A 25,847-nucleotide genomic window follows, 5' to 3' on the forward strand; every position below is an offset into this window, starting at 1 on the left:
GTTGATGGTGTTTAATGTGAAAAGTTGAAAGTGCCCTCCCAGTAGAGGGCATTGCCAACAAGGGCATTGCAGCTCTAATAATGTTTGGTAAAGAAGCACTCCCAGTTAAATAAATACTTTTTAATTAGCATTATTTCATCTTAACATATATCATTTTTCACAAAACCATTTTGCAATGTAATCATTTTCGCTTTTCTTATTCAGATAGGCCTTGCTGTTTTTAATTACCTCTGTCCACTCGTTATTTTGAGCATCATAAGACTCTACAGTATCCAGGTATGTGTGGCCATCATAGCCACCAACAGCATATAGTCTGTCCCCCAGAGGGCAAATTCCAACAGCATCCCGGGGTACGCTCAACGGAGCCACTGTTGTCCAAGTGTCTGTTTTAGGGTCATACCTGAAATGTTTTATGATCAAAATTAGGAAAGTACATTGCAGAAATACACTGATATTTCAGATTTTAAAAGCTGATGCTTACCTCTTTCCCCCTATATTAGAGTTTAGCTTATGTTATGAAATAGAATAGAAATCATGAGGAATAAGATTAAATTCTTTATTTAGCCACTAGAGGGATCTTCAAGCCCTTATTTTCACTTTGTGTGATAAAGCATACATTTCTAGCAGATTAACAAGCAGTGTGTTTTGAACATAGATGAAGCCTGAGGGAATGACACCACGGCAGCAATTGAGACAGAAAAGTTCATTTCAGTGCATTTTTTTCTTCCTCTGTAAAGATTTTTGTTTTCTGTTTTTTCTCATTGACATTTCCAGAAACGTTTCACTACAAAATAAATTAGTCTCACAAAGTTAATCTCATAACTCATAATCTTAAGCAAAGTTTTTATCAGGTTGGTCAATATGAGCCAAACTGTTGGAGGAAGAGACAATAGAAAAGTTTTTTTCCTAAGTTTTTTTAACTTAACTTAAAACATTTTAAGTTTTGTTCCTATGGCAAGTGAGAGATGTACCCCAAAGCTGGATTTTGGCACCTGAGAAATACAAATTCCCATGTTAAGTTCATCGTATTGTTGAGTTGTCTTAACCTCAGTCAGTTCCAATACGTATGAGAACAAGTTGAAATTTTCACGTGGTGGTTGTTTTGTTTGCACAGAATCATTGCAAATCGTTCTTATGCTCAAAAATATTATTCTACAAAGCATAATATGTTATACAAAGGTAATGTTCCAATTCTGAAGAGATTTCCCTTGCTGCATTTTTATATTTCCTGAAGTGTTTAGAAAATAAAAATGTCCTTACCTTTCTACGCAGTCGGAAAGTCGAGAACAGTGGTTGGAAGCAGGTGCATCATGACCTCCCACAGCATATAAAAACCCATTGTATGTTGCAACACCAACACCACCTCTTCTCTTTGACATCGAAGCACATAGACTCCACTTGTTTGTATGTGGATCAAAACATTCCATTGATTTTAAGCAGGAGCTCCCATCTCGTCCACCAACTGCATATAGTCTGGGATAATTACCCACAGGAAGACAAACAATTTCAGTCCTTTTAATAAGAATATTTTATTAACTTCATTCAGACCACTTTAAAATTCCCAGTATGCCTAATATTTGCTCTCTGACCACTTTGCTCTGGAACTTTCTCTGCACAATGGGGTTTTCATGTTGTATTTTCTTCATTTTATAATGTATCTTCAAGCAATCACGTAAGAAAATTAAGATTAAAAGTCTATATTATCTTCTCTAAATGTTAAACCATAGGTGAAATTTATGAGAAGTACTACTTATGTTTGTAACACAGTTGGAATATTTTCTTTGTCAGTCTTATGAAATATTTGACATTAAGCAATTTTCCTATACCATTAATATGTAGTGAAAACTTCAATGCGATCATTATGTTTAAAAAACTTATGACAAAAGTATATTAAGTATATTTTCCTCTGTGTTTGTATTTAAGAAAACGTTTAGGACAGAATTTACCTTACTGATACATCTCCTTATCTCTTCTGCATTAAAGGCACTTAGCAAACTACTGGAGATTCAAACTAGATCTTGTTGAAACAAAATATGACAACACAGAAAGGAGAATGGTGAAAATCCTCATTAAGAAGCATGTTGTGTCTCTTTGTCAATCAATTTTACAAAGTCTGAATCTCTTTTGTATTTCCAGCTAGCTTTGGTGCTGCTAGACTGTGATAGTATACAGAGTGGGTGTTCGGATGTCGACTGTGCCAGCTGTTCAGATCCTTTTCCCACTCTGGCCATTACTTACTACTATGAAAGAAAGGGTTTTTTAGTGCAACTAATTAGAGACCTAGGGAGCACCTCAGCTTGTCCAGAGCAAGTCACCCAAATCCAGTTAGTTGAATTTTGCTTAAGATGTACTTGTCTTTCTCCAGAGACTGGGATAAGTTTTAGACTGCTTTGATGTATGATTTCAAAAAGAACAATCTTGACTTCTAGAGCAATACAAAAATTTTAGTTCTATCTTCTAATGCTTGTGAGTTGAACACAGGCTTGAGTCCTGTTGTGCAGTTTGTTGCTTGGCCCATAAAAAAACTTGAGAATGGGATTTGTTTTCTTTCCATACCTTAGCCGTAGATACAGTCTACTTCTTTACACAGCTTTCACAGAGAGAGGAAATCACTGACTTTGCAAACAGATTGTTTTTTTTTTCCCTAGCATACCCAGAATCATCTAAAGATCTTTAAAAAATCTTGTCTCATTCCCTGAGGAGAAATCACATATTCCTTAATTGACTGATGTTTTCAGTAGACCTTTTATTGTTCAGAAATGTTGTCCCACTGAAACTATGTGTTTTCTGGTGGGATTGAATACAAGAAAATACAGCATGCCTTAGGGAAACAGAAAGAGGAGAAGCATTTTGCTCGGCTGGGCTGCAGCAGTAGCACTGAATGATGGATGTTTGAATTTGGCTTCCCCTGCTATGCCAGTGATTACATCACTGAGCTAACAGACGTGATTTAAGCCAGGCAGGAGACAGGGTATATCGGGAGTGATTGAGAACAGAGTCGGGATTGGGCTGGATTTCCTCTCTGAAAAAGTAGTTTCCTGCACATCTCTGTGAAATGCACCCACAGGAATTTCTAGTGAAGCTTATGTTGAGAGCATTTCCTTTGGGATAAAACAGGGACTTGGACAGACAGTTCTACTCCTCTCAGATTTTTGAATAAATGTTTAAAATCTTCTCATGTTCTATTGCAAAATCTTGGGTTTTGTATATGAAGAAGATTTATATTTGCAAATATCTGACATCTTTATTTTTACTCTATATTCTTCTCTTTCATAAATCACTGGAATTTAAGAAGTGAGCAGGAAAGCCATTGATAAGGTTTCAGGATAAACACAAATTTCTGCATGCAACTTTTCTGGGCCCCTACAAACTGCACTAATAGGCTGTCTACCTCAGATTGGAATAAAAGGGAGTATTGGCTCAATCTACACTTCTCAGTGTAACCTGATGTTTTCTGCCAGGCTTTCCTATTTCTTTGCTGAAGAGGGGGAAGTTATTTCAAATGGTGCTCCTTAGATATACTGATTTCAAAATGCAAACATAAATTTGGATTTTTTTTTTTTAAGGTATTTGATCAATAGTCCAGGTAAAATTCTGATTTTCAAATTGCCTTAAGTTGAAAAACGTTTAAAACATGTCTGCAGTTTAGAAAATAGTTTAATACATAATAGAGGAAAAGCTTTTCTTTCTTATTTTTGTGCATTACATTTTCTCTTTGTTTTCTTGTGGTGATTAATTACTATAAAATTGAAAATATAATAAACTGCATTTCCACGGAAGGAAGTAAGTGAAAAAGCAGAGAGTTTTTCCTGTTGACATACTTGCTATTTAATGCTGCAACCCCTACAGTGCTTCGGGGGGTGGACATGCTAGCAACATAATTCCATTGCCGGGCTTGAGGGTCCCATCTTTCTACGGTGTTCAGGTAACTCCAGCCATCATGGCCACCAACAGCATACATTGGTCCTTCCAGCATTGCTACTCCTTAAAGAATAGAATTAGGGACAGATTACTCTATCTAGTAATTTCAGTGACTTATAAAGTATTAACTTCTTGCTTTAATTGCTTGTATACAGATAAGCAATTTCAGCTGGTATTAAGCTATCTAAAAGCTGGCTTGTCATTAAGAAGAATAAACAATGATAAACAAAATATTTTGTACACAGTATCTTTCAGAATAAGCATTATCTTTTGCCTAAAGATCGGAAGAAAGCTGCTTTAGTTTTGATGTTTTCGTATTGGAATTTTTCTCCCAGTTCTGTTGACCTTGTTCTGAATCAAATCTGCACCCCTACATGAGAAACAATGCTATTCTTTAAAAAAAAAAAAAAAAAAAAATTGAGCCAGACAATGAAAAAATTGTCCAGAGCAACCAACTACCTGTCCCTTCTTCTGAGCCAGCTGAAGCTCTGTAGTCCCACCAGCATGAAGCCAAACTGGATGGCAGCTGGCTGGCCTCATTGCCTGTACTGTACTGTAACGTTCTGGTGCCTGGTGAGTGGAAATAAGAGCTGGCTTGTCTGTGCTGTCCTTGAGGCACAGGAGAGTGAACTTGGCTGTCTGTTCAAAGCTCTCTGTGAACACATCCTGTGTTATTTACTATCCTCAGCAAGAGATGCCTCTCCCCTTTAGGGGAGCTGTTCCTGTCAGTGATCTTTGCTCCCTTTTAGGTAAGGCAAGATGTTGGAATTTGGCTGCTTAAAAGTTTTCTAAATCCAGCTTTTCAGGTCTAAATATACATGGCCTATATTTTTTGCAAATGTGCTTAACTCTCCACAAAATCACATTGAAACTAATGGGACCTGTAAGTGTAAGGCAGTTTTGCAAATTGGGCTGATACACAGACAGAAGCCTAACTCTGGGCACTCAAGGCTTCACTACTGCAACTTATTTGTTGGCTAGAATCATGTCCCTGCATAGCGACTTCATTCTGTGTTGCCTTCTTGTCCTTTACTTCTTACTATTATTTGTTTTTAGAAGCCATATTCTCTCCCACAGTCTCAATGTTAAACTTGTTTTTTATTGTTGCAGAAGTATACTCTAGATTTTTTATTAATTCACATGAATACTAGGATTACTGTAAAAGCCACAGATGTCAGACTATGGTTGTATACTCTAAAACTTGTAATTTCAACATTAAAATTAGTGAAGTTGTACTAATTTTGTAACAACAATGTTTTCTTCAACATGAGTAACTCTCTGATCTGATTTTCAGAGGTGTTAGGTACCTATGAGCTTAAGTCATTATTTTCAAAAGCTGAAAATCATGTTGTTTCTGTATTGGAAACATACCCCTTGACAGCTATATTGGATGAGGAGTTGATTTCTGGAATTTTATAAAAACAAAATTAACCCTGGAAGACCACTATAATTTAGACAAATGCTAATAGATACCACTTTCATAAAGTTATGGCAATGGGCAAGTTTGCCTTTTAAAAATATCTTCTGCAAATATGGCTGCATTTTAGTAAAGGCTTAAAAAAATTGTCAGAATGAATCTATTTGTGATCCAAAGTATTTTCAAATGCAGCATCTCTTACCTAGGCCATGTCTGTGCGTTGACATAGGAGGCATGATAGTCCAGACTTTGGTGATAGGGTTGAAACATTCAACAATATTGGAGGTTTTCAGACCATCTCTTCCTCCCACAATGTAGAGTTTGTTGTCAATTACTGCAACTCCAAACTGTAATCGTCTGCCGTTCATGGTACCAATTTGTATCCAGCTATTAGTCCTAAGGTCATACTTCTCAATTGTAGTGGTGCCTATTAGAAACAGTAGTATGATACAATATGAGACAGCCTTGAACTGCTCACTATCCAGCAGTCAGTAGTTGATCCACTTTGATACATTATTAAATTGTAAGAGACTGAAATTCTGTACTTTGACCTTTCCTACATCTTCCTGAGAGCTTCAGTTACAAGAGTAAACGTAGTGGGACAGCTGTATTAATTGCATGCATACACAATTATCAAACAGATGGGAATAAAACATTGATAGGAAGGTGCAGTGAATTATAGCTATAAGCTATAGCTTATAAGCTTATAAGCTATAGCTATAGAATTATAGCTAATTTTTTAGCACTAAACAATTATAGATAAGTTAAATCTGTCACTCAGTTAAGTAGTATTAGGGTAGTTGGTTTATTTGTTCTTAATTCTTTCTGCATATACTTGTTAACCATGTTTTTGCCTAAATTAGTAGTGCTCCATAAAACTAAAAGTATATCTGTAAATCTGTCTGCCTTGGTTTTCTTGGTGCAGTGGAGGCTGGCAGAAGGCTGAAGTCTGAGTGCACGTTTGCCTCAGCTTCTCTGAGGTTCACCTGTGCAGCCTTGCAGTAACTGCTTGTCTGCTGTAATATGTAAGTTGCATTTTCAGTTTTTTCAGGTCACTGAACTTCTGGTCATGGTTTTAGTGAAACTATTCATAAGGCCCCAGTTCCCTGCCATTCAAAACTGACACTTTTCCATCTGCTGGCTCCTGTCAGTCACACTCAGCTGCTGTAATTGCCCCCGTGAGAGCTGATTTAGCACAGGGGGAAACGGCTGAGCACTGCTGAGGCAGGAAGAGGCAATTGCCAGTTGCACATGCAGCACGCTCTGGAGCTCAACCTCAGCTCAACTGAAGGCAACCAGATGAGAAAAACAGAGCTGATTTCCTGTCTGCTCCTTGACTGAGATTTGTAATAAGAGGACTTGTATTTTGAGAATAACAATAGGCAGTTTGTGGATAAATGGTTTGTGACTGCAAAACAAGCATGCATTAATGCAGAAAAGATAGTTTGCTTTAGAGATGTTTTCCTTAGCAAAATCTGCTGAAGTTCAGCTGCTATACTCAACAAGTATTGTGAAACAAGAGCTTAGTGATATATTTGTTTGTTTCCCTCTATGTGCCTTTCCAGATACACAGATCAGGGAAGAAGCTACCTGATCCATCTGCTGTAAAAGAAATTTAATTCTGAGGAACTCTCAGAGCAAACTCTGTTTGCTCTTCTTTGCTTTGATTCTGTCTCATTTATTTTATGCTAATATGTGAGTGCCCCAAAGTTCTCAGCTTCAAAAGAAGTATCTCACATTCTAAAAAGAAAAAAAGAAAAAAATGGGAAAAATATATTAAGGTGTACAGTGTGTTCATACCCTGTAGGCTGTAATTTTTACAGAGGCTTGAAAGTAGGCTTCAAAAGTTAATATAGTTTAGGCACATTCACATTTTTTTTAAATATTAGTCTGAAAGTGGCTCTTTGATCTTCTCTTGATCATTTGAAGTTGAGATTTGACTTCATATACCACCTGAGATAAGCACAAAGCCAAACCTGGCACTCTCTGAGAGTTCTTGTTTTCTTTATCACAGAAAGCACATTCTAGCCAGAGGTTCAGTTCTCCCCTTCTCAGAGATGTTCTTCCAGTGCCTCAGAGTCTCTTAGGTTCTGTTTCCTTTATCTTACAGTCCAGCTAAAGCTGAAGGTATGAGTCAGAGATATAGAGGACAGCAGGGAGGAGAGGAAGTGCTGTTCTTCTAACCATCAAAAGGCAAAAGTTCAAAGAGCTGGCTTTACTCCAAGGTAATAAGTAGAAGAGGCACCAACAGGAAATGAAGATGTTGACTGAAATAGCCCATTCTTTGTATAATCTTTACTGAAAAAAAACTATTATAAAATTTTATTCCAATTTTTAATAGTTTAGGGGTAATTTTGAGTTCTTGGTTATTTTATGTCATTCATAAATAACAAGTATTGCTAATTAAATTTCACTAGTTGCTATGGCTTAACTTCCTTTTTCTAAATTGTCCTGAGAATGAATGTTCTCTTCGTGTTATGATTGCAGTGAACACACAGTTTGCATTGAAATTGATTGCAGAGGGTAGTAAGGTAGCACTGCATAGGAAACCTTAGTCATCAGCAACTTTTTCCAAACCATGAAATGGATTAACTTCTCTGTGATTCTATTAATAGTGAATTTGCACAGCTAAAGGTTATGCTGTTCAGCAAGTCACTAGACTTTAAGCTAATTGCAGTTTTTTGGCACCGAGCAGTGGAGTCCTGTAGAAAGTAATTTAATATACTTCCCGCTAAATGGAATAGTGTAATTTGTAAAGCTGTAAAATGGTTGCAGTTATGAAAATCAAATAATAAAAACTGGAGTATATCTATAACATTTAGTTTTCACCTATAAAACTGAAGAAAATTCTACATGTGATCCTGAAAAAACAGCAGGGTTCTAAAATAACATTAAGTATTTCTTGAAATATTTTGAATATTAGTTTTTTCTGGTTTGTAAAGTCAAACTTTGCACAAATTCTTATAATTAAGATCGCTCTGTGAATCTTGTCTGAACTTATGGCTGTATGTATGTTATTTAGAAACAGGATTCTTGCAAGAAGGAAGAATATCTAACATACGGGATTGATTTCTGCGATTTTCTCCTGCTTTTCCATCCTTAAATTGCTGTTTTTCTAACAAACTTTTCAATAACTGTCATATATTCTCTGCATGTCTCTAATACAATTACTCAATACAAATAAATATTTCAGCTTACCTTTAGTGGCATCCATACCTCCTACAGCATAAAGTGCACCCACTGTAGACTTCCTAGGCTTTGTTCGAGGGCTCTGCATCATCGACCGTCTTTCTGGTAGGAGATGGTACTTCATAGCCTCCATGAGAAGTTTCTGGCATTCTAGGTCGTCTGCAAACATTGGACTATTTTCTAGATCGGCTAGTAACTAAGAAATGAAAAGTGATGATCTTATGTGTATCTAAATCATTAAAAGTTGGATGCACTTCAGTTAGTAAAGTCTATGTAGCTACAGAGATTGGTGAAAGTGCTATCTAGGAAAGAAATGTACTTTTGAGATACCACGAGACTGGTACATTTATAAAGATCATTGTGAGCACAATAATTACATTTATGTTTTTTTTCTATCTTACATTCTATCTTACTATTACAAATAATAATCATACCTATTATGGAGTTAGCAAAAAAAAAACCCAAAAACTTCCACATCAGGAAACAACAAATCAGAAGCAGAAAGCAGTACTTCTCTACAGGTGTTGTTTTGTTTTCACTTTATGGTTAAGGCCCCTGTTAGCCCTTCACTTCCATACCTGAGGGGGAAGTAGAGGCAGTCTGATATAAGATAGAAGCATCCCCAGATCTTGTTGCCGGTTTTGCAAATCATGTCTCACCCACATCATTAATGCCTGGAATATAACTTCCTCATCTGGAACATTGATGTCATCACTAGACAGGAGTTTTGCAATCTCATTAGCAGGAAGTAAAAGAAATTCCTGGTTTTTAATAACTTCTGTGAAATGTTCCTAAAAGGAAAAAATAGATTTCAATGCACTCATGATTTTCACACCTTGAATTAACCTTTTCTTAGGTAATATATTCTTTGCATATACTGTAGTTCTGTTTTGTTCTAGGGTGTAGGGAAATAAAATACATATTCTATAAGTCAAGGAACCCCCTTCTACCATTTGAGAGAGACTGGTTTCTCTTTGAAGCTTTGCTCTTGTAGAGCAGAAGACCAATGATCAATTTCACCACTACCATGCTTATGGCTGCAGTTGGCAGGATTCCTGTTGGTATGTCCTGGCAGGATTTGCTACTGGCAGTTTTCACCATCAGTGTGATCTTAACATGCAGCTTAATAGGGAGTCAATTTGAAGATAAATGGTGTATGTTATGAATGCTAGGTGGGTATTCAAATTAACTGTATAGCTTGCGTTACAAGCGGATTTCCAAGCTTTAAACTCTATTAGATTTGCAGTTCTTTACCATCTGGTGCTGACTGTATGTCTCTACTCTGCAGCAGAAAATGGAGGGAAATTAAACTCACTTTTCTGACAGTACTTCGGGGGCAAATGGAAACTGGGCAGATCTTGAGAAAGTGGTCTAATAGCGTAATCTAGTGCTACAATAAAACAACTAACCCCAGGCATGATCACAAATATGAAATCGTTTGAACCTTTCAAAGAATTATTTTCCATAAAAGTATTACATTGTACAGGCCAGTACAACAATACTAGAATTGATATTGAAATATTTTATGTTTGCTTATGCTAATTCCAGAGAAATGTTTTGTTAGCTGTTTTTTGAAGTTATGTGCAGAGAAATGCATGTTGCATTTTACCCATATTTGGACTACTAGTTTCCATTTATGTACCTGGAAGAAATATATTCTATGTAGAGATCAGAAATAGGACAAATGAAGAGATTTTAGTTACTGATGTTTGTATTATTTATTTTCAGTAGTCTCTTAGCTTTCTGTAACTCTTTACAAGAGAACTCTACTGAGTATGTAAGTATGGAAGTATTAGTGGTTAGAGGATATGCTAACTTTTCTGTGCTATGTGCATCCTGCTTTAATATTTTGTGACATTCAGAGAATAGGAACAGGAAGGCCAGTCCACATTTAGTTACAAATATAGTACAAGATGTTTATCAGGACAAGGTCTATCTGCATGTAAAGATACTAGGCAGGAAACTGTTAATACTTTGCATCAATGACTGAAGTAGATGAAGGGAAAAGCTTCCTTTGTGTCTGTCTTTGTTGAATGGATGTGGGTTTATAGCTTATCTTCTGTAAGTGTTTAAATGTTACTAGTTCATTTGGATGATCTCTGTATTTACAGTACATCTTTATGGTCTTTTCCCTGAGGTACGCATTTTCAAGTGGTTGAGGCTGGCCTGACACAAAACAGAATGTTTTATTTATCCTCTTCCACAATGGTTTGTGTGCATGCATTGGGACAATCTCTGTTCTCCAATGTCTTTTGAAAATCAGCTCAGAAATCTGGCCTGTGAATAAAAATGGTTACAGTTGAGGCCCATGTGGCTGGGACTTGTGAGACAAAAGAGGTAGCAGAGGGGGGAATTTCCTGTTTTCAGCTGAGGATATAATGGTATGGAGCGGCAAGGACAATGCTGTTATGTAGGGCTTGAGTGATCCTTCTAGTTTCAGTGTCCTTTTTCAAACTTTAAAATATAAAAGAAATCTAGATTGCTGCTGAACAAACCATTCATTAGTATGACAGGAAGGAGCACAACCAGTGCCCTCAATCTGCACATGCCACTCTCATTTACTTCATCATGTGGAAGTGTGTGGTCTCTTCCTGGAATGCTCTTAGCATTATGAAGCCTCTAAACTGGTTTTGACATACTGTGCTAATATTTCAAGCATAAAGCTGCCATGTGTCTCCTAACAAGGAGTTCTTTTTATATCCATTTAGCTGTAGCGGTTGCTATTCTTTTTGTGTTTAAAGATGCTATAGCACATCTTGATGCCCTGAATATTTATCCCTTGATTTGGTTTCACAGCCAGCTATCTTGCTTCTCTGTTTCCACACTGAATATTCATTTCTCACTTTCAGCCGGAGGAGGATTATGCTTCAGTCAGAGATGTGCTTCTTTTTAGCATTCCAAATCTTTCTCATACATTCTTTATTTTGGATTTTGTTGTGTACGTGCCTCACCTTAAAATCAGCTTTGGAATTTTCTTGGTGTTGAATCTACAACATGTGAATGAGCCATTACTATTTTTCCTCTTGACGTTGTCCATGTTAAGGCCCTGTTACTTTTTTTTTTTTTTTTTTTTTAAGAAATACATGCCAATCATACGAATTTAAGTTCAGTAAGTATATCCTTCTCCAAGACAAAATTCTGAAATAGGAAGCCTAACTGAATATTTGGTTTTCTATGCACACTCTTCTCTCCTTCCAATGCTTCTGTAACAGTCACAGATCTGAAATTTCACTTTGGAGTCTGAGCTAGGCAGAGATGTCCCCAGGTCAGGGACTTTGCCAGGGCAGGAAAAGCACAGCCACTGCATCAGACTCAGAAAGCTTGCTCTGCTTCACCAAAGCCCATGTGTTTTCTGGGAAGAGTATTCACACTTGATGTTAACATTCTAATTGTAAAAGAGGTAGATTCTTTAACTTACCATAGTATATGTGTGTGCCACCTTCAGGAGCTCTGTGCAGCCCTGAGCATCTCCAAAGGAGCGGATCCCCAGGCAGTTGGAAGGATGAAGCTGCTTCATGAGGAAGTTGCAGCATACCTCAATGACCTGGGATAGCTGGAGAAGACAAGCTGCAGCTAGCAAACTTTCTATAGTGTCTTCCTTTAACTCTAGAATACCTGTGCAGTTTGCATGTAGGGAAAAAATACAAGTTTTCGGTCATTTTCTTTATAACTTTATTAACTTGAAATCTTCCCACTCCCTACTTTTTTTGTTCTTGCAAAAAAAAAAATTGAAAAGTGGCCTGTGATTCACAGGTTCATTTTCCTTTAATGTTGAAGGAGTCTTTAAACACATCTTAAGAGACTTAAAGGATTTGGTGGATTTTGAATAAAATTACTGGAACATTTTTACTGACACTCTAACACTATCAGATCTGATTTTACTTGAAAAAAGAAATAAAGACAAAGAGGGGATTAGACAAAAACCTTTCCCAAAATTCACATGTGGGTTCCTGAAAAATGTATCATAAATTTGTATTACACATGAGAATTTCAGTATCAATAGCTAGGAAATGCTAACAGTAAATGCTTGCAGGAAACTTGATTTCCTCATTTATCTATGAAATGATTATGTGATTGTGGGATTTTTTTTATGTTCATAAACAGACTGGAAGGTGTTTATTTAATTAGATTTTTCATTCTTATGCTTAGTAGATACTTTGATTCCCTAGCTGATATCCAGCATTAAAATGCTATTCTGAAAGAGGTGAAATTTAATTAGGTGGTATGATTTTTAGATACACGTGGATAATAAGCAGCCCACCACCACTTCTTTGCATTCATTCTAATCTATTTCTTTGGGTGATTTATGTTTATTTAGTGCCTTATGCATGTTATGCAGCATTCCCTCCTGCCCGTGTTTATCTTCTTGTTTGTACCCACAAGCACATAAAGGGTCTATTTTGTGTATAGAAACTTCTGTTTCCAGTCTGGATTGCAGATGGCTTATCTTTCTTGAGATTTGTCTCTTTACACAACAGTCAAGATTGATGAAGTGCCTGACCTAGCAAGTGAAGTCTTCTGTTTTTGACATTTAAGATAATACCGTTATATTAATTACATTTGAGTCTTTGTTTTAATTTAATCTATTGCTATTCTAACCCATTTTTAAATTACGAGTACTATACAAATACTGATATGTACCTATAGTATGTCTTCCAGCCTCCCTGTCCTGATATGTAAATTGTGCCATTCTATTCTCATAAGCTAGCTAGAAATGTCCTGTGCGGGACATCATTTGAGAAGGAAAAACTGAATGTTACTGGTGATAGGTGCAAACTGAGGAGGTGGATCAGTTTATCAGCAAATATTCGTAAATTCAGAAAGCTGTTTTCCTGTTTGGTGTAGTGTTAGTACTTTGTGGAGAACCAGTTTTCTCCTTTCAAGAGCTGAGCATGTTTTGCCACAGAACTTCATAGGTTGGAAGAAGAAAAGGCTTTGCATTTTAGTTTTCTGGCTGGGGTGGCTGCCATCTTCCTGAGTAGCTTGCTAATCACAGAATATACAAACATCCAGAATCAACTGCACAGGTTTGAATGATGTGGATATTTCTGATTGTGATATATAGTACGCAGCAGTTACGTTCTGTGTCACTTTTTACCCTGCTTGGTATAGCGCTTGTAAAAGTGATTTCACCGTTCTCTGAGTTGGTCTTCTTGGCTGCTTGGTTCAACCCTTTGAGGTCCAACAATATAGGGTTAAATTCTAAAAACTGAGAGAAAGAAAGCAGGAGATATATATCTACATAGTATATGTGGGTGATGGAGGACTTACCTGTGTAGGCATAACGCACCAGAGCCTTCAGCGCATCCGGGTCCACTCCCTCCATCTTGATCTCCTCCTGTTTTGCTTCACGTACATCATTAGTGAACATTGCAGCAAAATAATCAGACACTGCACTGAGAACCAACCTTGAAATAGAAGCATTTTAGGAGGACTGCAAATTACTTCGTAATATACATAACAAGCATGAAGTTCAGTAATACTGTGTAGTAAATTGTGTGTGTTTTAGAAACATTCTCTTACAATAGAATTTGAATCATACAGTACTGAGCAGTAAATTTAAAAGGGTAATTAGTAACCTACTTCTGCAGTGACTGATCATTTACAGCCAGGCAGGGTAGGCATACATTTCCCTAGCATTTGAAAATGTCAGGCTCTGAAGCCATGTAAACCCAAGTGGGGCAGATACCTGTGAGCTGGAATCTTCTGGTCTCCAACTATGAGAAGAACATCGCACAGCTGTTTCTGCTGCAGATAATTTTCCATTTTGCGGAAAGTTTGCTCTGCGTGGTTTGTAGAGTGGAAGTACTCCTCAGAGCCATTGGTGTTCATACCAAGCAATGAGCTGCTGGTCGTAGACAGCCTGTGATGAAAGAGCATGAAATTAGTAGATTCTATTACCTTTACAATTTGAATGCAAATAACAGACTAATTCCTTGCCTTTTCAAGGAAATGTGTGTTATAAAAATATATTCTTCCCACTACAAAACTCTTTTAGATGTCCCACTTATAAATACTCATAAAACCTATCTATATGATTATTTTTTCCTTACTGCCTTCTAGTATGGTTCATGTTGCAGATTGAAATATTATTGATACTTTCTTAGAAAAGCTTTTTTTTCACCTGTTTCTTGTAAGATAGCAGTGCATTTCTTAATAAGCATCTTTATCACAAATGCTACAATCTGCAGCACTATTGTACTTATTCTAGACTTTTATAGATAATGGTTTCTCAGTTTATAATATCATTTTATTTACAATATCTCAGCGTATTATATCATATACTGTTAAAACCTAAAGCACCTGGTTGTTTTGTTTTTTTTCCAATTCCAAGGGCAGCAGAAGCTTGTCTTTGACACTGTCAGTGCATATCCAGAATCACAGCAGAGATGAAATCTCGTTATGAAATTAACCAGAGTGTTAGATTATGCTCACAGTTGAACATTTAGTTTAGAAAATACAGAAATAAAAAGAAGTGAATCAGTAGGATAATCAAAAAATATAAGTAAATTAGATCATTTATTTTCGAAGATTGTGCATAAGTAAATACTTAAATGGAATTCAGGGGGAACAATTAAAAATTATATGTAATCTGGAATTGTGACAGAGTAGAGTTTTTTGTTCCCTTTACGTTATAGAAAAGTTATGGAACATCAGTTTTCAGATTGATATGGAGCAAAATCAGAGTTGTTATGACTGCTATATCTCTAGGTTTCTCTAGGCCTTTTTTTTCCGTCTTAAAATCCATCAGTATGAAAATCTTCAGATTTTTGTGTCAGATTTGCAGATGTCCCCCAGTCCACTTACCAACATGACATCTTTGAGGTACTGGTATTTCAAAAGCCCTCATATCCAACTGCATGTGATACCTTTTTAGTGCACTGAGAACTAAGGCCCAAATCTGCCAGACTCACCGGATGTATATTGTTGGTGGTCTGCACAAACACATTATTTCTGGTGTAACTGAGCTGTGTCACTCCTGAATTGTGTGTCACCTGAGGAACTAATGCATTTCAAACCCTCAGATGTGCACAAATGCGTGCATATTTCTCTCTGGGTAAACTCAGATTCTGTTACTATTTACAAACATATTAAAACATGCCAAAGCAATGCAATGAACTCTAGCTTTCTTTTGAAACTTTGCTACAATGTCAAGTGCATTTTCTTTTTTTTTTTCTTTTAAGAAAAAGGGGCAAATCAAGTTCACCTATAACATGTATCCTTTGTAGTTTGCAGCTTACAAAAATTAATTTGTCTCAGTTTAATGACTATACTTTTTTTTTACTTTTTGTTTGTTTTGCTTCAGTGCTTCATTGAAACTGAAAAAGCTGAAAAATTAGATTATATGCTCATTAGTTTTGCATCAACTACTTGATGCCAACTCCATACTCTGTAACATTCTTGTTTTGCTATTTATCTCTTAAGCTTTCTTTCATACTTCAAACATTTGATTTCCAAGCATATTTTGCTTCAGACTCATTATATCAATTTTAAGTACTGTACTTTAATGTATTACACTGCTCTTATCCTTAATGTGTCAGAGTTCAGCCAGAGTAATATTCATTCATCCCTACTGCAGATGCACGGTACCAGTTTCTTGAAATTAGCAATTTCCAATAGAGTGTTTGCATTTGTGAGAAAGGCAGTCATTTTCAAGCAGTAAAGATTTAAAAAAGAGACTTATAGTCAAATCATTTTACTCAGTTCTGGGTCCTTTTTTTTTTCCTTATATGCCCTAGAGTGACCTTTAATTGCAGCAGAAATAACACAACCCTATAATTATTTAAAAAAAAATAAGATAAGATCTTCAGAGATTGAAGAGTACTAGAAGGAAAACAAACAAACAACAAAAAAAACTGGCTAACTTTGTAAATATAATTCTGTAGTTTTCCGTGATTTCTGTAATTTTCAGCAGCTGATTCAAAATAGTAAGTATAGTATTATATGGAGGGGATAAGTTAAATTCTGAGATATTTCTCTATTTCTTTCTGTGTATGACTATTACTGATATGCAGATAACTCAAATATAGAGCTTAAAAATTTAAATCTAGGGAGGAAAAAAGCAGTGAACTTTAAGAAGACAGAGGTTAAAGTACATTGAAGAAGGAAGTTGGGAAAAATATCAGTAAGTCTGATGTTAAAATAAAATCAGGGGTGCTGCAGACTGCACTACAGAGATAGGCAAGCTAGCTACAGATGTATTAACTTGAAGTATCTACCTGTCTTGTCTTGTTCCATGAGAAGACAACACATTAAGAGATCTCATAGTTCATGTAAACCTACTCAGAAGCATGTAATGGATGAAGAACTACTAGTTTTCTATAAAATGTGTATGAGTTTGGACAAAAAAAATCTGAAATATATTAAATAATAAGATTTCCAGAGGTACATTAGCCTTTTGATGGCCAAGTAATTAGTTTTCAATTAGTCAAAAGGGAAAATTACTGAAAACCTGTTCTGAAGAATCAGAAACCTGAGTAGCTTATTGCCACCTTTGTGATAGTGCTGACTAGGATGCTGAGATGTATTAACACCATTAGCACTAGTTTAAAGAACTTAAGATCTCAGATTAGCCTGAAGAGAGCAAAGGTAAATCTATACTTAAATGATTTCAAAGTTGCTGAGCTGCACAAATTTCATCTTAGGTAGAGAGCCAAGTGAAATAATTTCAGAATTTTCCCATAAGGACTTGTAAAGGATAGTGAAAACATGGTACTTTTGTTTAAAAAAAAAAAGAAAGAAAGAAACACAAAATATTTGAGCAGACCTTCTAAACTGGAAACCTGAAAAAGTAATCAAACAGTGTTAAGTATCTAAATGACAACAAGGAGATAAATTCCAGCCAGCATGGCTGTTCAGAACAAATCATGTCATAGCAATTTTTTTTTTTTCTTTTATGACAAGATAAGAAAGCTTACTGGGAGAAAAGAATTAGATGTCAGAAGTCATCTTGACTTTTGGATGACTTCTGACAGTATTTCACATGACGTTTTCAAAACCAAGATAGGATGGCATGTCTTAAGTGTAATAAATAGATAGCAACAACTTGTATAGGTACTTAACATTTTTCTAAGCCAGAAGATGTTCTCAATGAACTGCAGTTGAATTCTGCATCTTATGCTGCTCCGTATTTTCATTACAGACAGGTATACAATAGAAATAGGGTATAATCATCACACCATTAAGTGATAGCAAATTGACAAATTTGGGGAACAGAACTGAAATGGAAAGTGTTATCTTTGTCTTCAACTTTTTTGACCTTTGGGCAAATTTGTATTTTTCAAAGACCTGCTCATACTTGCATGTGAGTAATTACCTGAACAAACTACAGGATAAGAAGACAGAAGGTAACAGCTAGATAGTAATGAATCCCAAAAAAGCTCTTTCTTGGAGGTGATGATGTGGAGGGAAAATTTAATCTTTCCTTTGGTTTGGGGAATGGAAGTGGCAAGTTTTGTGGTTCATTCCAGGCCTGTTCTCTACAATTCTTTAAATTGCTGAATTATATAATATATAATATAATATATATATATATAATATATATAATATATATATTATATATATATAAAGACTGGATGTTGTGTTGAGGGACATGGTTTAGTGGGAGCTATCGGTAATAGGTGAACGGTTGGACTGGATGATCTTTTAGGTCTTTTCCAACCTTGGTGATTTTATGATTCTATATTAAAATCATTTTCTGTCTTCATAAAGTGCTCTTCATTAATCAACACAGCACTCTTCATTAATCAGTTTATAAATGATAAATTCACTTTTCATCTTTATTTAATTATAACATGATAAAACATAAATGCCATTTAATTGCCATGTCCTTTTTAAACTAAGTATGATCACAGAATCACAGAATCACAGAATTGTAAGGGCTGGAGCCTCTTTAATTCTGCCTGTGGCCAAAAAAAAAAAAAAAAAAAAGAAAAACCCTTAATGATTAGGAAGCCTAGAAGCATAATATTGCATGAAAACCAGATAATGAAATGCATATTTTGATCTGTTGTTCTTGATAAGGCTATTATTTATATTTTTGTAGTGACCACTCTTGTGTTGGATATTTGTTGAAAGCACCTAAGTATTTTTCTTTTAATACTTGTGAAGTCCAGTTCAACCATCAGTTCAGTCATTGCTGTTACTTACAGGTTGTTATTTTGGTCCTCTGAGCTGTAGGTCACCCCATCCATAACAGCAAACCAGATAGCAGTTAGAGACATTGCTAGGAGACATTAGGCATCTTAAGCCTTTATCACAGCTGAGAACATCCATGTGACTTCGACTCTGAGGTTTATTGGATGTGCTTTAGCAGTGACAAGATGTCAGACAAAACTGCAACTTCATCAATTCAGTTTGTTTGTACAGCAATATTTACAAAGCAACTCATCGTTTTTTTTCCTTCTGATTTGTTTGTGCTTATTCGAGAAAGCTATAGTCAGCCCCCACATAGGCAGATTCTCCCCCATGCAGCTGCTTGAGTTCTGACCCTCTGTTGGAAGGTGTCTGGAGCTGGAAGTTGAAAGATGCTACCTCCTTAAGCCAAATTGTAGGGCCCCTAAATCAGTTGGCTGAGATATGAAGAAAAATATTTCTATTAGAAAGCGACTTCTAAACACAGCATAAAATAATTATAAAGTTTATGCACTTGTATTAATTGCTTGCTGACAACATGCAATCAGTAGTTGTCCTAACCTCTACCTTAATATTCAATATTTCCTAATAGTTCTACTGTAGTTGTCTCCTTTCTTAGATGTTGCTGGTAAATATAACATCTAAATATTGTGCAAAAAGTTGTGGATCAAAAATTATGATCTTAAAGTGTATGGAACATTAGCATGCAATGGAATAACAAAGTAACTGTAGCAAAGGAAGAAGTAAACAACTGAAATGTACAATTACTGAGGTGAATAGAGAGATTGCTGACTTCCACTGAAAGTTCACACTGGCAATCCCTTTAGAAATTGGAGATCTGAATAACAGCCTATCTTTAATAAGTTCTTTTTGCAATTTTTCACAGAAACTTGCCACCTTTTTCAGTTGGCAGTAGTTAAGATAATTTTATGATTCATAATGAAATGAATTGAGACTAGGTTATTTCAATTATCCTGTGAATTGGAAGCATGCTTTTGGTGGGATAATTCCACTGGAGAGCACCTCAGCACTTTGCAGGCCTTTATGATGGTGTCAGCTGTGTCCCCAGCATCATTTCACATTACAAAGAGGCTCGATCCAAATAGTCTTCCCACGAAGCTCCTTTTTCCTTTAGAAATTGTATATTTATTTTTTTAATGGTGGATGTTAGTTGTAAAATTATTTTCCTGTCTCACTGCAGTGCTGATTGTTCTTAGCATATATACTGCCTCAGACTATCTTATGCTTCTGGGAAGACAATTTGTTGAAAGCTTTATGCATTCCTTTATTGGCATCTTGTGTCTTCAGTGGAGATTTATGTTTGCAATTTGTTCTATACAGATAAGTAAGAAATGGAGGTATTTGTGTGTACACAGTAAATAGTTTTCAGAATTTTGTACTGTGTAAAAGCACAATAAGATCTGATTCGTATCTTCTTTGGTTGGACAGCAACATTCTGTGAATTATTTTTAACTGCTCAAGGGAAACATTTAAAAATTTCACTAATAAATGCTTGTTTGAGAGTCAGCATGTATAACAATTTGTTCTTGACTTTTGGGGCTCAGTTTTGAAAATTGTTCAGTAACTTTTTTGCAGAACTGTTCAGAAACTTTAAGAGACACTAAAATGAGGCATCAACTGGCCTCCCATTCTGTTATGTCAGCAGGACAAGCTGGGAAGGCTGTGGATGGGGCTGTTGCCTTCTGTGGATTTGTACTTCATGCCCCAGGCTGCCTTCCCAGTGGGACGCTGCAGGAGTGCAGTCCCTTGGGAGAGCCACAGCCCTGCGTGCAATACTTGTTGGCTGAATGTGGGAGTTTCTAGTGATCCAGTGCACATGGTTCAAATCACTGAAAGGACTGTAGGAACAAAATTCAGCAGCTATTTCTTCAGATTCTCAGTGGCCATACAGTGTAAATAGAGACTTTTATCATGGTGATATGTTAGTGTTAACATTTGCAATGTAGTAGGGATTTTCAAATTAAATAATGGCTTTCCTCCTCATTCAGAATAATCTGAATATGAAATTTTACTATAAATTTTATAACGACATGAGATGAATTCATAAAAATTGGGACTCCGCTAATATCTAATCAGTCTGGAGAGTGCACTAGATGTACATCCCTGAGTGTTTTATTATAATAGATATCTGTCTATCTGTATTTAATGATGAAGTGTCTCAGACAAATCATTTAAATTAATGCTATCTCAAATCATCGTTCAGAATGATCCTCCAAAAGAATTAACACTGTTCATTTCCACTGTGTAACGGAGAGTAATAACTAAGTAAAATGTTTCAGTAAAAAATATACAAGTATATATGTTGCCATATAAAATCTCACCTGTGTTCTGATTTTAAACAAAATATTTTAGTTAATGTGTTTTTCCTAAGACAGATAAGAAAGTTGTTGCTCATAAAAATTTAGCGTGTAAGAAAAAATATAAATTATATGGAATGTTTTGTTGCCTTAATCAATGCACACTCAAAGACTCCAATAAGAGTTCTGAAATCATCACTGCAATAACATGATTTCTAACTCAATATTTACATTATAAGATTATGTTGGTGAAAATTAAAACTCTTTGAAGGAGAAATTCAGTGAGGTTGCTTACTCCTTGCTCAACTTTCATGTAGCTGGTGATAATACGTTTAGGTAATTTAATAGCATCTCCCTAAAGAACTAAAAGACATTATCTCAAGTTGTCAAAATGTGCAAAATGAAAAATAGTGACTAGATGCTGGATGTGGCATTTTTAGTTAGAGGACAAAAAACAAAAACAAGCTAAGGTCAACAAATTTTGCTTAAACCCAACCATGATTACTGCTAGATGAAACTAATTAGTTCCATGATTCTTACTTCATTAAGCGTGCTTCAGAGAGACTTCTGATGAGAGACCATGCGGAGGAGAAGGCCTGCTTATGTGCTCAATTCAGTTTTGAATTCATTGTAACTCTAAGTGAACAGTGTAAGGAAGCATTAATTTAAACAGCTAACCAGTAATTGAGATGCATATTGAATTCCTCTGAAGAGGAAGTCAGAGGCACATCTGGCACATCTATGGCATCTCGTGGGAGCTTCATACTGAGCAACTTTATTGGCATAGTGTAGCACCAAGCCAAACTAAATTTATTTTATAGATGAGTCTGCCATCCTTAAGTGAATGAAAAAACAAATGAGGACAAAAAATTAGTGCTGACTTACAACCTTGTTCCTTTCTGTGCTTTTCTCACTGCTTCATTGTGTTCTGATTGAACAGTCTGGCTCCTTCATGGCTGTAACTTCACAGGAACCTGTCTTAAAATTGCCTATAAATCCAGTATGACAAGATTTATCAAGAGACTGAGTTGGCTGTACTGCCAGGTGATTTTACTAGGTCAAGTATCTCAGAGAGAGAGATCAAAAGTCTGTCCTAAGCCATGGTACTTGAATGTAGAATAGTGGGGTTTCTTTGTAAGTAATCACATAGAAAGGAATTTCTGTCCTTGCATGTAGTTTTCTGTAAACTAGCTAGATAGACTGGTAGTAATCTTCAGTAATGTCCTCTGTGAGAGTTAAAATTGTGACTCAGAACAAGCATTTCAATCTTTAAATGTTTATAACAAGTATTATGCTAACTGATATGTAGGTATGGTTGATTTAAAGCTCTTCATGCAGTCTTAGTTCAGTGGTTACATATGTTTTGAATTACAGGTTATGACTCAGAGAAGCAGCACAGAATTATTAGGTGTATTGGACAAATTAGAGGATTTTCTTTAGAAAGCTCTAGTGTGATGTCTAAAATAACTGCTGGTTTTATTGCATCAATTAAATTACTTGGTAACAAGAATCAATTTCTACCTCTTTCCTAACCAGTCTAAACCAAGTTTGGTGGTATTAAGATTTATACAAATGATTGACGTGTATTAAGGTCACTTAGAGCCCAAAACTTCAGTCACACACAAGCTCTAGGTCACTGGAAGAACAGTAACTCAGGCCAAAACAAAACAAGGATTCAAAACTCAGAAGGGAGCACTGTAGGTATGGATTTGTATTTTTGCTTCTTTCCTTCTAAAGCACCATGCAAATTTCTCTTATTGTTGACTCCCTGTATCACCTCTCTATCTGACCACCTGGTCAGGAGGAGAAAGACATTTGCCTGGACCTTAGATGTTTGTCCAGGTGCTTTGCCTTAGTTTGGGACTGTATTTGTGTAGTTAATGCACACCCTGGAACAAGTGCTTATGGAAGTGATCTGAGCTCTCCTGCCTGCACAACAGAGAGGCAGGTGAGTCCTTGGTCATGGCAGACTGCAACTGCTTTCTAGGCTATCACCTAACTGAGGTCTAAAGAGGTAAAGGGAGCATGCCCAATACTGTTGAAGTAAATCCTGCTTGGCTGCAGCAATAAAGCAGATTATATGATGTGTTTTGGCAAGTCAAATCTGACCAGGGGTCAGAAGGGTGGGTCAGAAATGGCATCACCAGACTTACTCCCTGTGTTTTCCCTATGTATATGGTACAGGCAAATCCTTTGCCTACATAGCTTGCTATCTGTATGTGAACTCAAATGGATCTCAACTGAAGGTGATATTTCAACAAACATCCTGTTTGGAAACAGAGGTTTCTGGTTACAAAGCTTTTTCTTTAACACAGTGGTCATGGAAGAACTGGGGAAAAAAAAAAAACTAACTCCCACCAAAAACGCAGAATGTGACTAAGATTAAATTACTGAGATATTTTTGTCTGCGTGTGTGTGTATGTGCTTCTCTATTTCTTCACATTCTGAAATGGTGTGACAAGGAGACACAGAGCTTTCCTGGGCATCTGTGCTAAATGAACACCGTAGAAGAGGTTTCCCTGGCAACGCAAACCATATGTAATAGCTCAAAATAGCTTTTCTCCAGCTCCTAGGATTTCTTAGTGGTTTGCTTATGATTTCCATTTAAATCAAGGTATGTTTTCACTGTTCAAAAAGGTTCATTTTCCCAACTTCTATTAAAATGAACAGGCTTTGAAAATGCTTGTCTTGCAAGAGTGCCTCCCTTCCTCTTCTAATTAATGAGGTAAATTCAAGCATAGCAAATGGTGACAGCGGCTCTCCACTTTGTCAAATGTATTCCTTTTGTGTTTGCTGTTCAAAACACTTTATTATAACTGTGCTGGTGGTCACTATCACTGGTTGAAACAGAAAACTTCAAGTAGTAGTCTGACTTTTGTGATATTATAATCATGGGAGCTATATACATTATGTGGTATTATCGTGAGAAATACTAGTATAATGCATCAGTTGTAATGTACACATTTAAAGTTTGCATGTTACTAGCAGGCTTTAGGAAAATTGTGGTGCTTAAAAACACTAAGCAGTTCTTATTGTGTTCATAAGAAAATAGGTATCCAAGGTTATCTTTAATATGAACAAGCAGTGGTACCAAGAGCCTAAATTGTTTCTCTGCATTTATATAAGAAACACGTAGCAAATCTGAGATAGAATCAGTGGATGTTAATTTTGAGTTCCTAACACAGCTACTCGTGAAGTCATACATTTTACAAGTTAGAGGCAGTCTTGGAGAGCTTGTATTTGGTTAAATCAATTGCTAGTACTTGGGAAAGATTCTTGTCCAACAATTTTCAAAATATGCGTAGCAGAACCAAAGAAAGATTGAGGAATCGTTCTTTTCCAATGAACATTTATTTAGCCTAAGTATGTTTTAGCTGATAAAATAATGAAGAAAACAATTGACAGTGTTCTGTTTTGTTCTGTTTCATTTCTAAGTAAGGTATCCTTCTATATCTGTGCCCTTTTTCTTGACAAAATGCTTTTAAAGCAAAGCCATTTAAATACTGTATCATATATTCTAACTTCACGTGAATATAGTATCTACAAGGTCCTCTACATGCTTTTAGTTATCTTTCTGCTTGTGAGCAGTAGACAAAATTTTAGTGAATTATCCTGATTCATCATATAAAATGAAAACAGTTTCTAGAATGAAGTATAAGATGATTTATGGTAGTAATTAGTGGATAAGCAGAATTGTTGGAAAGACCCAGGCCATGAGTTCTTGTTCTATCTATTTTAATTAGCTTTGAATTGAATTTTGACTATTAAGCATTTTCTTGGGAAAGGGGAAGGAGGAGCATTGGGAGATTTGTCAGAGCTGAGTGGTGGAGTCTGAGTATAGAGTCACTGATGTGGGGCCTGATTACACACAGGAAGAAACTTTTACAGTTCTGATTTAGAGATTTTTGAGTTTAGTTCCTATACTCCCTTTAGCTCATTCTGTAAATCTGTACTTCAGCATTTCTGTATTTATTTATCTTGCATACCTACAGACATTATATACAAGACATATTCTTTATTATATCACCTGATGTAGTTATTCTTAAAATATAGTATCATTATTTTCTTCTAGCTGAATGAATTAGTATGCAGTGGGCTAACTCTAGCTGATTTACTGCAACAAATCTCTTTCTTTCTTTAACTGTGAAAGATTTAGTAATGTTCCTTATGGCAGTATTGCAAATATATTTTGTGTGTGTGTGTCTGAGTTGTTTACTTTGAACTATGAACATAAATTGTTCATTTCTTTTACATTTCTGTCTGTAATTTTCAAATCAAGCAAACTCTCCCCCTTTTCCAATAATGCTTCAATAATCATACAATTGATTTCATATACTATTGATTTTGCAGTTGCACATGTTTATTATGTCTGTGGAACATGCTCTGCATTGGTCACATGTGTTTAATCATCTTAACTTTTTCTGGAGACATTAGGCAGAGACTTTAAGAACAGTAATAAGTCTTTAAGAAGTAATTTAGCAGCTGTCTTTGCTGAGAGCACACTGCATGGAGAAGAAATGAGAAGATAATTGAATCATAAAGAAATTGGTTTGAAATTGATAGAATTGTCATAGTTTCTTAAATTACTATTAAATGGTATTTTTTTCCTTGTCTCTAATAATTCATCTTTGAAAGCTGTGCATGTTAAGTGTAAGCCTGTGTGTCAAGCTCCTCCAAAGATGTTGCAGTAGAAGGAGAAAATAGGCATAAAATCTGCTGAGGAAGCTTTTGAGGCATTGATTCTCATTTCTGTACCAAGGGATCCTATATGAGGCAATAGCATTTGTTTAGTCCAAATGACTTCAGTAGTCACTGTTCATTACATTCTCACATTGCCTGAAAAGCCCTGTCCTTCCTTGCAGTTTAAC

General features: G+C 35.9%; 1 protein-coding gene across 1 annotated transcript in view; it reads right to left on the reverse strand.

The window, feature by feature from the left end:
- Window positions 1-25,847, reverse strand: part of KLHL4 (kelch like family member 4) — a 34,595-nt gene that overhangs the window by 2,202 nt on the left and 6,546 nt on the right. Inside the window, exons 2-10 of the mRNA XM_003208363.5 lie at window positions 14,217-14,390; window positions 13,799-13,935; window positions 11,946-12,142; window positions 9,106-9,318; window positions 8,537-8,723; window positions 5,541-5,765; window positions 3,822-3,984; window positions 1,261-1,473; window positions 229-400 (exon numbers count right to left, since the gene is read on the reverse strand). Of these exons, the coding sequence (XP_003208411.2) occupies window positions 229-400; window positions 1,261-1,473; window positions 3,822-3,984; window positions 5,541-5,765; window positions 8,537-8,723; window positions 9,106-9,318; window positions 11,946-12,142; window positions 13,799-13,935; window positions 14,217-14,390 (1,681 nt within the window). The remainder of the gene's footprint in view (window positions 1-228; window positions 401-1,260; window positions 1,474-3,821; window positions 3,985-5,540; window positions 5,766-8,536; window positions 8,724-9,105; window positions 9,319-11,945; window positions 12,143-13,798; window positions 13,936-14,216; window positions 14,391-25,847) is intronic.

The sequence above is a fragment of the Meleagris gallopavo genome, chromosome 9, assembly GCF_905368555.1.
Source record: "Meleagris gallopavo chromosome 9, MGAL_WU_HG_1.1, whole genome shotgun sequence".
NCBI lineage: Eukaryota > Metazoa > Chordata > Aves > Galliformes > Phasianidae > Meleagris > Meleagris gallopavo.